This window comes from Boleophthalmus pectinirostris, unplaced genomic scaffold, assembly GCF_026225935.1.
Source record: "Boleophthalmus pectinirostris isolate CB_2022bp ecotype Guang Dong unplaced genomic scaffold, ASM2622593v1 HiC_scaffold_4, whole genome shotgun sequence".
Lineage (NCBI taxonomy): Eukaryota > Metazoa > Chordata > Actinopteri > Gobiiformes > Gobiidae > Boleophthalmus > Boleophthalmus pectinirostris.
In genome coordinates, this window is record NW_026571353.1 from 39,463,786 (window position 1) to 39,479,941 (window position 16,156).

At 44.2% G+C, this 16,156-nt stretch overlaps 1 protein-coding gene across 1 annotated transcript in view; it reads left to right on the forward strand.

Moving 5' to 3' along the window:
- Positions 1-16,156, forward strand: part of fras1 (Fraser extracellular matrix complex subunit 1) — a 607,084-nt gene that overhangs the window by 520,138 nt on the left and 70,790 nt on the right. The window contains exon 48 of the mRNA XM_055161976.1: positions 9,029-9,208. Within this exon, the coding sequence (XP_055017951.1) occupies positions 9,029-9,208 (180 nt within the window). The remainder of the gene's footprint in view (positions 1-9,028; positions 9,209-16,156) is intronic.

Consider the following 16,156-nt stretch of genomic DNA (forward strand, 5'->3'; position numbering starts at 1 on the left):
TTGCAGTCCTTCCCAACACTCCTATTTCAGTCCTGGTTTCAGTCCTGTTTTATTTCCTGGTTTTAGTCCTGGTTTAGACCTGGTTTAGTCCTAGTTTAGTTTAGTCCTGGTTTAGTCCTAGTTTAGTCCTGGTTTACCTGGTTTAGTCCTGGTTTAGACCTGGTTTAGTTTTGGTTTAGTCCTGTTTACCTGGTTTAGTTACCTGGTTTAGTCCTGGTTTAGTCCTGGTTTAGTCCTGGTTTAGTCCTAGTTTTAGTCCTGGTTTAGTCCTGTTTTAGTCCTAGTTTTCCTGGTTTAGTCCTGGTTTCAGTCCTGGTTTAGTCCTGGTTTAGACCTGGTTTAGTCCTGGGTTTAGTCCTGGTTTTAGAGTCCTGGTTTAGTCCTGGTTCAGTCCTGGTTCAGACCTGGTTTAGTCCTGGTTCAGTCCTGTTTTACTCCTGGTTTAGTCCTGATTTAGACCTGGTTTAGTCCTGGTTTAGACCAACACCAACTAGCATGCTAACAGCGCACTTCCTGAGCACACAGCAGACTTCTTTTCGAGCTCAAGAGCTGCTCGTACAAGATCCATACTGTGGCGAGGGAAAACATGTTCGAAAACAAGGAAAAAAATCAGCGTCGGGGACCTTTAATTCGGCGTTAATCCTAATTAAGACCCAAGACGCGGCGTATAAAAGATCAGCCGACGCTCGGGAGCCGTTCTGTCGTCTGCTCTTCTGCTCTTCCTCTGGTCCTCTGGTCTCAGTCCTGGTCTCAGTCCTGGTCTCAGTCCTGGTCTCAGTCCTGATCACCCCACAGTCTATGCAGATGCCTGTCCCAACACTCCTATTTCAGTCCTGGTTCAGTCCTGTTTTACTCCTGGTTTTAGTCCTGGTTTAGACCTGATTTAGACCCTTGTTTAGTCCTGGTTTAGTCCTGGTTTAGACCTGGTTTAGACCTGGTTTAGTCCTGGTTCAGTCCTGGTTTAGATCTGGTTTAGTCCTGGTTTAGACCTGGTTTAGTCCTAGTTTACCTGGTTTAGTTTAGTCCTGGTTTAGTCCTGGTTTAGTTCCTGGTTTAGACCTGGTTTAGTCCTTGGTTTAGTCCTGGTTTCCAGTCCTGGTTTAGTCCATTTAGTTTAGTCCTGTTTAGTCCTGGTTTAGTCCTGGTTTAGAGTCCTGGTTTACCTGGTTTACTGGTTTAGTCCTGGTTTAGTCCTGGTTTAGACCTGGTTTAGTCCTGGTTTAGTCCAGTCCTGGTTTAGTTTAGTCCTGGTTTTTCAGTCCTGGTTTAGTCCAAGTCCTGGTTTAGTCCCTGGTTTAAGTCCTGGTTTAGTCCTTTATCCTGGTTTAGTCCTGGTTTAGTCCTGGTTCAGTCCTGTTTTACTCCTGGTTTAGTCCTGATTTAGACCTGGTTTAGTCCTGGTTTAGACCAACACCAACTAGCATGCTAACAGCGCACTTCCTGAGCACACAGCAGACAAGACATCCATACTGTGGCGAGGGAAAACATGTTCGAAAACAAGGAAAAAAAATCAGCGTCGGGGACCTTTAATTCGGCGTTAATCCTAATTAAGACCCAAGACGCGGCGCATAAAAGATCAGCCGACGCTCGGGAGCCGTTCTGTCGTCTGCTCTTCTGCTCTTCTCCTCCTCCCTCCCTCCTCCCTCCTGTCGCTCTCTGATAATCCCATATTCACTTAGGCCAAAAACAAGCCCGCGAGCTGCTCCGGCCCCGCTCCCTCCAGGCTTAAGTATGCATCACTAAACCGCGCGCCCGACGAATACTAAACCACCCGCCGCCGCTTCAATTTCATCAGCTCCTTTTTCCTTTTTTTTTTTTTTATTTTACTGAACTTACGGGACTTTGATTCTGGGTGATTAGATTCTGAAACTTTTCAAATTATGTGAACGAGGGAATCTCACTTTCTAATTTATGGACCGGATTCAAGTAACTGGTTTAGTCCTGGTTTAGACCTGGTTTAGACCTGGTTTAGACCTGGTTTAGTCCTGGTTTAGTTCTGGTTTTGTCCTCATGTAATCCTTGTTTAGACCTGGTTTAGATCTGGTTTAGTCCTGTTTTAGTCCTGTTTTAGTCCAGCTTTAGACCTGGTTTAGTCCTCTGTTTTAGTCCTGGTTTAGTCCTGGCTTAGACCTGGTTTAGTCCTGTCTTAGACCTGGTTTAGTCCTGTTTTAGTCCTGGCTTAGACCTGGTTTAGTCCTGGCTTAGACCTGGTTTAGTCCTGGTTTAGTCCTGTTTCAGTCCTGGTTTAGTCCTGGCTTAGTCCTTGTTTAGTCCTGGTTTAGTCCTGGTTTAGTTCTGGTTTAGTCCTCATGTAGTCCTTGTTTAGACCTGTTTAGACCTGGTTTAGTCCTGTTTTAGTCCTGTTTAGTCCTGGTTTAGTCCTGGCTGGTTAGACCTGGTTTAGTCCTGGTTTAGTCCTGTTTAGTCCTGGTTTAGTCCTGGTTTGTCCTTGTTTAGTCCTGGTTTAGTCCTGGTTTAGTCTGGTTTAGTCCCATGTAGTCCTTGTTTAGACCTGGTTTAGGTTTTACTCCTGTCCAGCTTTAGTTAGTCCTGTTTTAGTCCTGGTTTAGTCCTGGTTTAGTCCTGGCTTAGACCTGGTTTAGTCCTGTTTTAGTCCTGATTTAGTCCAGCTTTAGACCTGGTTTAGTCCTGTTTTAGTCCTGGTTTAGTCCTGGCTTAGACCTGGTTTAGTCCTGGTTTAGTCTGCTTAGACCTGGTTTAATTTTTTTAGTCCTGGTTAACCTGGTTTAGTCCTTGTTTTAGTCCTGGTTTAGTCCTGGTTCTGTTCTGTTTAGACCTGGTTTAGATCTGGTTTAGTTTTCGCTTAGTCTTGGTTTAGTCCGGGTTTAGTCCTTGTTTAGACCTGGTTTAGACCTGGTTTAGACTTGGTTTAGACCTGGTTTAGTCCTGGGTTAGTCCTGGTTTAGTCCTGGTTTAGACCTGGTTTAGACCTGGTTTAGTCCTGGTTTAGTCCTGGTTTAGACTTGGTTTAGACCTGGTTTAGACCTGGTTTAGTCCTGGTTTAGTCCTGGTTTAGTCCTGGTTTAGTCCTGGTTTAGCTGGTTTAGTCCTTGTTTAGACCTTTTAGACCTGGTTTAGACCTGGTTTAGACCTGGTTTTAGTCCTGGTTTAGTCCTGGTTTAGTTTAGACCTGGTTTTAGACCTGGTTTAGTCCTGGTTTAGTCCTTTTTAGACCTGGTTTAGACCTGGTTTAGACCTGGTTTAGTCCTGGTTTAGTCCTGGTTTAGTTCTGGTTTAGTCCTGTTTTAGTCCTGTTTTAGTCCATCTTTAGACCTGGTTTAGTCCTGTTTTAGTCCTGGTTTAGTCCTGGCTTAGACCTGGTTTAGTCCTGGCTTAGACCTGGTTTAGTCCTGTTTTAGTCCTGGCTTAGACCTGGTTTAGTCCTGGGTTTAGTCCTGGTTTAGTCCTGTTTCAGTCCTGGTTTAGTCCTGGCTTAGTCCTTGTTTAGTCCTGGTTTAGTCCTGGTTTAGTTCTGGTTTAGTCCTCATGTAGTCCTTGTTTAGACCTGGTTTAGACCTGGTTTAGTCCTGTTTTACTCCTGATTTAGTCCAGCTTTAGACCTGGTTTAGTCCTGTTTTAGTCCTGGTTTAGTCCTGGTTTAGTCCTGGCTTAGACCTGGTTTAGTCCTGTTTTAGTCCTGATTTAGTCCAGCTTTAGACCTGGTTTAGTCCTGTTTTAGTCCTGGTTTAGTCCTGGCTTAGACCTGGTTTAGTCCTGGTTTAGTCCTGGCTTAGACCTGGTTTAATTTTGGTTTAGTCCTGGTTTAGACCTGGTTTAGTCCTTGTTTAGTCCTGGTTTAGTCCTGGTTCTGTTCTTGTTTAGACCTGGTTTAGATCTGGTTTAGTTTTCGCTTAGTCTTGGTTTAGTCCGGGTTTAGTCCTTGTTTAGACCTGGTTTAGACCTGGTTTAGACTTGGTTTAGACCTGGTTTAGTCCTGGTTTAGTCCTGGTTTAGTCCTGGTTTAGACCTGGTTTAGACCTGGTTTAGTCCTGGTTTAGTCCTGGTTTAGACTTTGTTTAGACCTGGTTTAGACCTGGTTTAGTCCTGGTTTAGTCCTGGTTTAGTCCTGGTTTAGTCCTGGTTTAGTCCTTGTTTAGACCTGGTTTAGACCTGGTTTAGTCCTGGTTTAGTCCGGGTTTAGTCCTTGTTTAGACCTGGTTTAGACCTGGTTTAGACCTGGTTTAGTCCTGGTTTAGTCCTGGTTTAGTCCTGGTTTAGTCCTGGTTTAGACCTGGTTTAGACCTGGTTTAGACCTGGTTTAGTCCTGGGTTTAGTCCTGGTTTAGTCCTGGTTTAGTCCTGGTTTAGACCTGGTTTAGTCCTCCTGTTTAGACCTGGTTTAGTCCTGGTTTAGTCCTGGTTTAGTCCTGGTTTAGACCTGGTTTAGACCTGGTTTAGTCCTGGTTTAGTCCTGGTTTAGTCCTGGTTTAGTCCTGCTGATTTCGTCATGTCTTTTTTTAATTTTACTGAACTTTCTGGACTTTGATTCTTGGTGATTAGATTCTAAAACTTTTCAAATTATGTGAACGAGGGAATCTCACTTTTTAATTTATTGCTCGGCTTCAAGTAACTGGAAAAGGTCCAGAGTCGCGGGTTTTCAGATAATAGATGTTGCTTATTGAGTCCTGCGCTGCCAAAACTGTATCAGAAGTTTAAAGAGAGTGTGACACCATTTCATGTTTTTATAATCAGGACTTTGGTTTGGTCGGATTGTACCTTTATTATATTTATATTTATTAAAGTTTCAGATCAATTAATTGGCAGTTTGTGGTTTAAAAAAAAGCAAACAAACAAATTTTGAAGAAATATACAAAAATACAGGAAGTCGTGCTGAGTTCTAAAACAGAATCTATAAACCTACACAGAAAATTTCATCCATAATAACTTTTTGGTTGAGGGAACACAGTGGTGGAAAGTAACGAAGTACAAAAGTAAAAGTACAATCCTGAAGTGCAATTTTTAGGGATCTGTTCTTTGCTTAATGGCAAAAGGATGGACCTGTCCTGGCGATAGCTATTGTTCATAAGATAAGATAATCCTTTATTGTCTCCCATGGGAGAAATTTGTCTTGGGACGGGGGTCACATGTTTTATCAAAAAACAGGACGACACAACACAAAGCAGCACATAAACAAACACCATAAAACAAAGTAAATATGAGACCAGTGTGACCACGAGTGATGCACCAACAGGACCTTAAATTATCCTTAACAGGCAAACCCTTGCATTCTTCTGTTCTATTAATTATTGCACATTCCCTAAGCCTATGTGCAGTTTTAATTATAATTATTGCACATTCCCTAAGCCTATGTGCAGTTTTAGTTATAATTATTGCACATTCCCTTAGCCTATGTGCAGATTTAATTATTGCACATTCCTTAAGCCTATGTGCAGATTTAATTATTGCACATTCCCTAAGCCTATGTGCAGATTTAATTATTGCACATTCCTTAAGCCTATGTGTAGCTTTAATTGCACATTCCCTACACCTATGTGCAGTTTTAGATATAATTATTGCACGTTCCCTACACCTATGTGCAGTTTTGATTGCACAATCCCTAAGCCTTTTATAATTATTTTTTAACTGCATTATCTGAGTTTAGCAGTTTAACAGCTAGTGGCACAAAAGAATGTTTGAATCTGTTCAGTTTACAGTTTGGGACCTGAACCTTCTGCCTGACGGCATCAACTCAAACTGACTGTGAAGAACATGGGTTGGGTCATTGATCACCTTCCTGCTGAGCTTCCTCACAGTCTCCTCAAAAATCTCAGGTCGTACACACAGACACACGTTTATATGATTGGACACATATTCTAGGCTCTTAGTGTTTTGGTGGTGAATTACTTCGCGGCGCACAGATCTACATCAGAGTATCAGTGTTTTCAGGAGTCCACGCGGTGCCGGATCAGATCTGTACCAACATGAATTCGTGGGAGTTGGAGGCACCAGATCGTTCCATCTCTGGAGCAGTTTTCAGTCGGATTAGTGTGAACGAACACTGCATCCACAACAAAAACCACTTGAATACAGACTAGTGTGGACGAGGCCTTAGTCCTCCATTTTTGTTCAAGGAATGATTATTTTCTTAAAATGTCTTCTTTCACTCCCCTCTCAAACCAGTTCTTTTCTCTGGCTCAGATCTGTACCTTGCTGTCCTCAAATTAGTGGCCCGTGGTTTTTAAAGGTTGTATGGAGGATTTTTTTGTTTGTTTCAAACTGTCAGTGAAAGATTAAAATACCATTACAGAGATGCAGCAGCTTTGTAATTATAATGACCAAAAAAAAAAAGAACGAAAATCTATCAACTGTGGACGTAGTGAGGCCAGATAAACGTCAGCCAATAGAAAACGAGGCTCCCTCATTTTCTATTGGCTGTTAGATTGTCAATCAAACTCCCTAGTGTAACTGACTCGTCGGAGCGCGGGGATTACGTGGTTTACACAGCGGTTCTTAGAGGCTTTTTCGAACTGTCGCTTCCTCGCATTTCGCACAAAGTTTGTCGCGACGGCGGACGAGAATCCATGACCGGTTCGCCGCAGAAGAAAGTCCGTTTTTGAGGTCGCTGAAAGAAGAAGAGAAGGAGAAAAGGAGCAAAGCCAAACTGAGGTGATTCTTGGAAATCTCGTCCAGCGATGGCGCGACCGAAACAGACGAAGGGTCTAAAAACTGACGCGTCGGTCGCTGAATTACTTCTAGACAGGAAACTTCAACAGTAATTCTGAACGCGCACAAGGACTGTCGCTGTATTTCTCTTCCCTTAAAAAAATCCTCTATACAACCTTTAAGTGGAGATGTACAGCAGACTGAGGTCCTGTGTTGTTCTCTCGTCTGTGTTGGTTCATCCTCTTGTGAAGTGTGTGTTTAGTTTCTCCAGTGCAGCTTCACTTCAGTCTTCACTGCTCTGATTGGAGTAGAGCACATTGCTTTGCTTGTGGCTCGGTGTTTTGTCCTTTGGTTGGACCAGTTTCTATTAAAGTGTTCGTAGGTTTGAAATAGACTTGGATCTCATGTTGTCTGAAAATCACCTGTAGTTTTTCAAAAACACCAGCCACGTACGGAACAGTTACTATCTTCTAATCTAAACTGTGAAATACAAATAAATGTAGGAAATGACAAAGATGGACTTGAGTTGGTCTCGATGGGCCGCAGTCTCGGTCTTGTCTCGGTCTTGACCTTTAAAAGTCTCGGTCTTGTCTCAGTCTCGACGTTTAAAAGTCTCGGTCTTGTCTCGGTCTTGTCTCAGTCTCGACCTTTAAAAGTCTCGGTCTTGTCTCAGTCTCGACCTTTAAAAGTCTCGGTCTTGTCTTGGTCTTGACCTTCAAAAGTCTTGGTCTTGTCTCAGTCTCGACGTTTAAAAGTCTCGGTCTTGTCTCAGTCTTGACCTTTAAAAGTCTCGGTCTTGTCTCAGTCTCAACCTTTAAAAGTCTCGGTCTTGTCTCGGTCTTGACCTTTAAAAGTCTCGGTCTTGTCTCGGTCTTGACCTTTAAAAGTCTCGGTCTTGTCTCGGTCTTGATCTTTAAAAGTCTCGGTCTTGTCTCGGTCTTGACCTTCAAAAGTCTCGGTCTTGTCTCGGTCTTGACCTTCAAAAGTCTCGGTCTTGTCTCAGTCTCGACGTTTAAAAGTCTCGGTCTTGTCTCGGTCTTGACCTTCAAAAGTCTCGGTCTTGTCTCAGTCTCGACGTTTAAAAGTCTCGGTCTTGTCTCGGTCTTGACCTTTAAAAGTCTCGGTCTTGTCTCAGTCTCAACCTTTAAAAGTCTCGGTCTTGTCTTGGTCTTGACCTTCAAAAGTCTTGGTCTTGTCTCAGTCTCGACGTTTAAAAGTCTCGGTCTTGTCTCGGTCTTGACCTTTAAAAGTCTCGGTCTTGTCTCATTCTCAACCTTTAAAAGTCTCGGTCTTGATCTTTAAAAGTCTCGGTCTTGTCTCGGTCTTGACCTTTAAAAGTCTCGGTCTTGTCTCGGTCTTGATCTTTAAAAGTCTCGGTCTTGATCTTTAAAAGTCTCGGTCTTGTCTCGGTCTTGATCTTTAAAAGTCTCGGTCTTGACCTTTAAAAGTCTCGGTCTTGTCTCACCCCTCAGAGGTCTCGGTCTCGTCCTGGTCTCGGGACACTGGTCTCGGTCTCTGGTCTCTGGTCTCTGGTCTCTCTGGTCTCCTGGTCTCGGGACACTGGTCCTGGTCTCGGGACACTGTGGTCTCTGGTCCTGGTCTCGGGACACTGTGGTCTCTGTGGTCTCGGTCTCTCTGGTCCTGGTCTCGGGACACTGTGGTCTCGGTCTCTTGGTCTCCTGGTCCTGGTCTCGGGACACTGACTGGTCTGGTCTCGGACTGGTCTCTGGTCCTGGTCTCGGGACACTGTGGTCTCGGACTCTGGTCTCTCCTGGTCTCGGGACACTGTGGTCTCTGTGGTCCTGGTCTGGTCTCGGGACACTGTGGTCTCGTCGGTCTCGTCCTGGTCTCGGGACACTGTGGTCTCGGACTGGTCCTGGTCTCGGGACACTGTGGTCTCGGACTCGGGGTGGTCTCGGACTGGTCCTGGTCTCGGGACACTGTGGTCTCGGTCTCGTCCTGGTCTCGGGACACTGTGGTCTCGGACTCGGACTGGTCTCGGACACTGGTCTCGGACGGACTGGTCCTGGTCTCGGGACACTGTGGTCCTGGTCTGGTCTCTGGTCTCGGACACTGTCCTGGTCTGACACTGGTCTCGGACTGGTCCTGGTCTCGGGACACTGTGGTCTCGTCCTGGTCTCGGGACACTGTGGTCTCGGACTGGTCCTGGTCTCGGGACACTGTGGTCTCGGACTGGTCCTGGTCTCGGGACACTGTGGTCTCTGGTCTCGTCCTGGTCTCGGGACACTGTGGTCTCGGACTGGTCCTGGTCTCACAGATGAAACAGAAAACACACACCAAAGTTCTTGTAGATGTAAATGTTCTCCCAGGCTGATAAAAATGTATTGTATTGATAATGTTTGTGTCTCCGTTCTGACCCCGTCCCGTGTCGTTCTGTCCTCCAGAGGACCGTCTCCCTCCGTCTGTGGAGGTGAACAAAGGCCTGGTCCTGGATGAAAACACCATGAAGAAGATCACGACCCTGCAGCTCTCGGCCAGCGACCAGGACAGCGAACCGGCCGAGCTGCTCTTCACCGTCACCAAGGAGCCGGCGTTAGGGCATCTGGAGCACGTCAACAACCCAGGTACACGACAGAGGACAGACCACAGACTGGACCAACTCACAACACCAGACCTGGTTTAGACCTGGTTTAACCTGGTTTAGACCTGGTTTTAGACCTGGTTTAGTCCTGGTTTAGACCTGGTTTTAGACCTGGTTTAGACCTGGTTTAGTCCTGGTTTAGACCTGGTTTAGACCTGGTTTAGTCCTGGTTTAGACCTGGTTTAGACCTGGTTTAGACCTGGTTTAGTCCTGGTTTAGTCCTGGTTTAGACCTGGTTTAGACCTGGTTTAGTCCTGGTTTTAGTCCTGGTTTAGTCCTGTTTAGTCCTGGTTTAGTCTTGGTTTAGTCCTGGTTTAGTCCTGGTTTAGTCCTGGTTTAGACCTGGTTTAGTCCTACTCTAGTCCTAGTTCAGACCTGGTTCAGACCTGGTTTAAAGCTGGTTTAGACCTGGTTTAGTCCTGGTTTAGTCCTAGTTTAGTCCTAGTTCAGACCTGGTTCAGACTTGGTTTAAAGCTGGTTTTGTGCTGGTTTAGTTCTGGTTTGATCTTGGTTCAGTTCTGGTACGGTCCTGGTTCAGTCTGAGTGTATATCCAGTTTAGTCCTGTTTAGTCCTGGTTTAGTCCTGGTTTAGTCCCTGGTTTAGTTAGTCCTGTTTAGTCCTGTTTAGTTTAGTCTTTGTTTAGTCCTGGTTTAGTCCTGGTTTAGACCTGGTTTAGACCTGGTGTAGTCCTGGTTTAGACCTGGTTTAGACCTGGTGTAGTCCTGGTTTAGACCTGGTTTAGACCTGGTTAGACCTGGTTAGTCCTGGTTTAGACCTGGTTTAGTCCTGGTTTAGACCTGGTTTAGTCCTGGTTTAGACCTGGTTTAGTCCTGGTTTAGTCCTGGTTTAGTCCTGGTTTAGACCTGGTTTAGTCCTGGTTTAGTCCTGGTTTAGACCTGGTTTAGACCTGGTGTAGACCTGGTGTAGTCCTGGTTTAGACCTGGTTTAGACCTGGTTTAGACCTGGTTTAGACCTGGTTTAGTCCTGGTTTAGTCCTGGTTTAGACCTGGTTTAGACCTGGTTTAGACCTGGTTTAGTCCTGGTTTAGACCTGGTTTAGTCCTGGTTTAGACCTGGTTTATTCCTGGTTTAGACCTGGTTTAGACCTGGTTTAGACCTGGTTTAGATCTGGTGTAGTCCTGGTTTAGACCTGGTTTAGACCTGGTGTAGTTTAGACCTGGTTTAGACCTGGTTTAGACCTGGTGTTTAGACCTGGTTTAGACCTGGTTAGACCTGGTGTAGACCTGGTGTAGTCCTGGTTTAGACCTGGTTTAGACCTGGTTTAGACCTGGTTTAGTCCTGGTTTAGACCTGGTTTAGTCCTGGTTTAGTCCTGGTTTAGACCTGGTTTAGACCTGGTTAGTCCTGGTTTAGTCCTGGTTTAGACCTGGTTTAGACCTGGTTAGACCTGGTGTAGTCCTGGTTTAGACCTGGTTTAGACCTGGTTTAGACCTGGTTTAGTCCTGGTTTAGTCCTGGTTTAGACCTGGTTTAGACCTGGTTTAGACCTGGTTTAGTCCTGGTTTAGACCTGGTTTAGACCTGGTTTAGACCTGGTTTAGTCCTGGTTTAGACCTGGTTTAGACCTGGTTTAGTCCTGGTTTTAGACTGGTTTAGTCTGGTTTAGACCTGGTTTAGACCTGGTTTAGACCTGGTTTAGACCTGGTTTAGTCCTGGTTTAGTCCTAGTTTAGTCCTGGTTTAGTCTTGGTTTAGTCCTGGTTTAGTACTGGTTTAGTACTGGTTTACCTGGTTTAGACCTGGTTTAGACCTGGTTTAGACCTGGTTTAGTCCTGGTTTAGACATGGTTTAGACCTGGTTTAGACCTGGTTTAGTCCTGGTTTAGTCCTGGTTTAGTCCTGGTTTAGTCCTGGTTTAGACCTGGTTTAGACCTGGTTAGACCTGGTTTAGTCTTGGTTTAGTCCTAGTTTAGTCCTGGTTTTAGTCTTGGTTTAGTCCTGGTTTAGTACTGGTTAGTAACTGGTTTAGTCCTGGTTTAGTCCTTGGTTTAGTCCTGGTTTAGTCCTGGTTTAAAGCTGGTTTTGTACTGGTTTAGTCCTGGTTTAGACCTGGTTTAGTCCTACTCTAGTCCTAGTTTAGACCTGGTTTAGTCCTGGTTTAAACCTGGTTTAGTCCTGGTTTAGTCCTAGTCTAGTCCTAGTTCAGACCTGGTTCAGACCTGGTTTAAAGCTGGTTTTGTACTGGTTTAGTTCTGGTTTGATCCCGGTTCAGTTCTGGTACGGTCCTGGTTCAGTCTGAGTGTATATCCAGTTTAGTCCTGGTTTAGTCCTGGTTTAGTCTTTGTTTAGTCCTGTTTAGTCCTGGTTTAGTCCTGGTTTAGTCCTGGTTTAGACCTGGTTTAGAGCTGGTTTAGAGCTGGTTTAGTCCTGGTTTAGACCTGGTTTAGACTGGTTTAGTAGTCCTGGTTTAGACCTGGTTTAGACCTGGTGTAGTCCTGGTTTAGACCTGGTTTAGACCTGTTGTAGACCTGGTGTAGTCCTGGTTTAGACCTGGTTTAGTCCTGGTTAGTAGTCCTGTTTAGTCCTTCCTGGTTTAGACCTGGTTTAGACCTGGTTTAGTCCTGGTTTAGTCCTGGTTTAGTCCTGGCTTTAGACCTGGTTTAGACCTGGTTTAGTCCTGGTTTAGAGTCCTGGTTTAGACCTGGTTTAGACCTGGTTTTTAGTCCTGGTCCTGGTTTAGTCCTGGTTTAGACCTGGTTTAGACCTGGTTTAGTCCTGGTTTAGACCTGGTTTAGACCTGGTTTAGACCTGGTTTAGTCCTGGTTTAGACCTGTTTAGACCTGTTTAGTCCTGTTTAGCTGGTTTAGACCTGGTTTAGACCTGGTTTAGTTCCTGGTTTAGACCTGGTTTAGACCTGGTTTAGTCCTGGTTTAGTCCTGGTTTAGACCTGGTTTAGTCCTGGTTTAGACCTGGTTCACATCTGAGGACAGACGACAAACTGAACAAACTCATAACGCGATAATTCACTCGTTTAACCAAATTTATAAAGTCTATTTTTACTTTGCAGCTGACGTCAGTGGTTTAAGTTCAGTTTTGTTTTTGGATTTTAGGAGGAAAAACTTTGTTCTTCAGTTTTAATAAAACATCACAGGCTTTAATTTATGACTGAAACTAAAAATGGAGCCTAACAGGAGCAGAAACATGACTAAAACAGGACTAAACCAGGACTAAACCAGGTCTAAAACAGGACTAAACCCTAAAACCAGGACTAAACCAGGTCTAAAACAGGACTAAACAGGAGGTCTAAACCAGGACTAAAACAGGACTAAAACCAGGTCTAAACCAGGACTAAACCAGGACTAAACCAGGACTAAACCAGGTCTAAACCAGGACTAAAACAGGACTAAACCAGGTCTAAACCAGGTCTAAACCAGGACTAAACCAGGTCTAAAACAGGACTAAACCAGGACTAAAACCAGGACTAAACCAGGTCTAAAACAGGACTAAAACAGGACTAAACCAGGTCTAAACCAGGACTAAACCAGGACTAAACCAGGACTAAACCAGGTCTAAACCAGGACTAAACCAAGTCTAAACCAGGTCTAAACCAGGACTAAACCAGGTCTAGAACAGGACTAAACCAGGACTAAACCAGATCTAAACCAGGACTAAACCAGGACTAAACCAGGACTAAACCAGGTCTAAACCAGGTCTAAAACAGGACTAAAACAGGACTAAACCAGGTCTAAACCAGGACTAAACCAAGTCTAAAGCAGGACTAAAACAGGTCTGAAACAGGACTAAAACAGGACTAAACCAGGACTAAACCAGGGCTAAACCAGGACTAAACCAGGTCTAAACCAGGACTAAAACAGGTCTAAAACAGGACTAAACTAAACCAGGACTAAACCAGGACTAAACCAGGACTGAACCAGGTCTAAACCAGGTCTAAACCGGGTCTCAAACAGGACTAACAACCCCAGGTCTGTTTTGGAGAAGAAAACCACATTATAACACGACTTAAAGCTCAAGGAGTCGTTTCTGCTTCGTTTAAAACCTTTAAAAAGAGTTAAAAAGCCCGAATCACTCAGACGTACATAAACTTATTTGCAGATGTGAGATCAGATTTTTGAGTTTCTAATATTTGTGTTTTATTTTCATCATCTGAAGGTACGAACGGTCCGTGTTTGACTGACGGCTGGATTACAAAATGTCAGCCTCATATAGTTTAATAACAGTTGAATTCCGGAGGGACACGGTGTACAAAGAAATTGAAATGTCAGAATTGTCATCTCGTGTTTTCAGTTTGATACTAAAAAAGTGCGAGGCCTTAATAGTTCTGTTCTGTCTCCGGTGTTCAGTGGACGTCACGCGCTTCAGACGAGTCCTTATATTCAGACTTTAATGTCCTAATCCAAACGCTTCTCGGGTTTTTACACAAACTTCTGCGGGAAAAGAACCGAGAAATACAACAATATTTAAGGATTTTTTGATTCTAAAGTGAACCAGGACCGAACTAGGACCAGAACAGGATGAAATAAGGTCTAAAACAGGACTAAACCAGGACTAGAACAGGACTAAACCAGGACTAGAACAGGACTAAACCAGGACTAGAACAGGACTAAACGAGTACTAGAACAGGACTAAAGTAGGACTAGAACAGGACTAAACCAGGACTAGAACAGGACTAAACGAGTACTAGAACAGGACTAAAGTAGGACTAGAACAGGACTAAACCAGGACTAGAACAGGACTAAAGTAGGACTAGAACAGGACTAAACAGGACTAGAACAGGACTAAACGAGTACTAGAACAGGACTAACTAGGACTAGGACTAGAAGAGTACTAGAACAGGACTAAACGAGTACTAGAACAGGACTAAACGAGGACTAGAACAGGACAGGACTAAACCAGGACTAGAACAGGACTAAACGAGTACTAGAACAGGACTAAACCAGGACTAGAACAGGACTAAACCAGGACTAGAACAGGACTAGAACAGGACTAAACAGGACTAGAACAGGACTAAACCAGGACTAGAACAGGACTAAACGAGTACTAGAACAGGACTAAACCAGGACTAGAACAGGACTAAACCAGGACTAGAACAGGACTAAACGAGTACTAGAACAGGACTAAACCAGGACTAAATTAGGACTAGAACATGACTAAAACCAGGACCAGGACAGGACTAAAAACAGGACCAGAACAGGACTAAACCAGTACTAGAACAGGACCAGAACAAGACTAAATCAGGACCAGACCCGGATTAAACCAGTACTAGAACAGGACTAAAGTAGGACCCAGAACAGGACTAACTAAACGAGTACTAGAACAGGACTAAACCAGACTAGAACAGGACTAGAACAGGACTAAACCAGGACTAGAACAGGACTAAACCAGGACTAGAACAGGACTAAACCAAGACCAAAACAGGACTAAACAAGTACTAGAACAGGACTAAACCAGGACTAGAACAGGACTAAACCAGGACTAGAACAGGACTAAACCAGGACTAGAACAGGACTAAACGAAACAGGACTAGAACAGGACTAAACCAGGACTAGAACAGGACTAGAACAGGACTAAACCAGGACTAGAACAGGACTAAACCAGGACTAGAACAGGACTAAACCAGGACTAGAACAGGACTAAACCAGGACTAGAACAGGACTAAAGTAGGACCAGAACAGGACTAAACGAGGACTAGAACAGGACTAAAGTAGGACCAGAACAGGACTAAACCAGGACTAGAACAGGACTAAACGAGTACTAGAACAGGACTAAACCAGGACTAGAACAGGACTAAACCAGGACTAAACCAGGACTAGAACAGGACTAAACCAGGACTAGAACAGGATTAAACCAGGACTAGAACAGGACTAAACCAGGACTAGAACAGGACTAGACAGGACTAAACCAGGACTAGAACAGGACTAAACCAGGACTAGAACAGGACTAAAACCAGGACAGAACAGGACTAAACCAAGACCAAAACAGGACTAAACGAGTACTAGAACAGGACTAAACCAGGACTAGAACAGGACTAAACCAGGACTAGAACAGGACTAAACCAGAACAGACTACTAGAACAGGACTAAACCAGGACTAGAACAGGACTAAACCAGGACTAGAACAGGACTAAACGAGCACTAGAACAGGACTAAACCAGGACTAGAACAGGACTAAACCAGGACTAGAACAGGACTAAACGAGCACTAGAACAGGACTAAACCAGGACTAGAACAGGACTAAACAGGACTAGAACAGGACTAAACCAGGACTAGAACAGGACTAAACCAGGTCTAGAACAGGACTAAACCAGGTCTAGAACAGGACTAAACCAGGACTAGAACAGGACTAAAGTAGGACCAGAACAGGACTAAACCAGGACTAGAACAGGACTAAACCAGGTCTAGAACAGGACTAAACCAGGACCAAACAGGACTCAACCAGGACTAGAACAGGAGTAAACCAGGACTAGAACAGATCTAAACCAGGACTAAATTAGGACTAGAACATGACTAAAAACCAGGACCAGGACAGGACTAAACCAGGACTAGAACAGGACTAAACCAGGACCAGAACAGGACTAAACCAGGACCAGGACTTTCTGCTTCTAAACTGTGCGTTCGGTGTTTTAAAAATGTTCTCAGAGGAGTTTTATATTTGACTAAATCAAATAATGTTGTGACTTTTTCTGTGGATTTGTGGATATTTGGTTTTGAAATATGAAAGTTGAAATCTACAAATCGAGACACAAACATCTCTCTCTCTAAACACAGAAGTTTCTCAGCTCAAGTATTTGCTTTTTACTTGTGCACTTTTTACTTTTTAACCCACAGCTCCATGTTCACCACCTTATCTTGAAATATTGATTCATTTTAGCGCAACTCAAAGAGAAAACTGAAAACTCACACCACCCAGATCAACTACAAGGACGAGGAGGAGGAGTAGTAGTAGTAATAGTAGTAG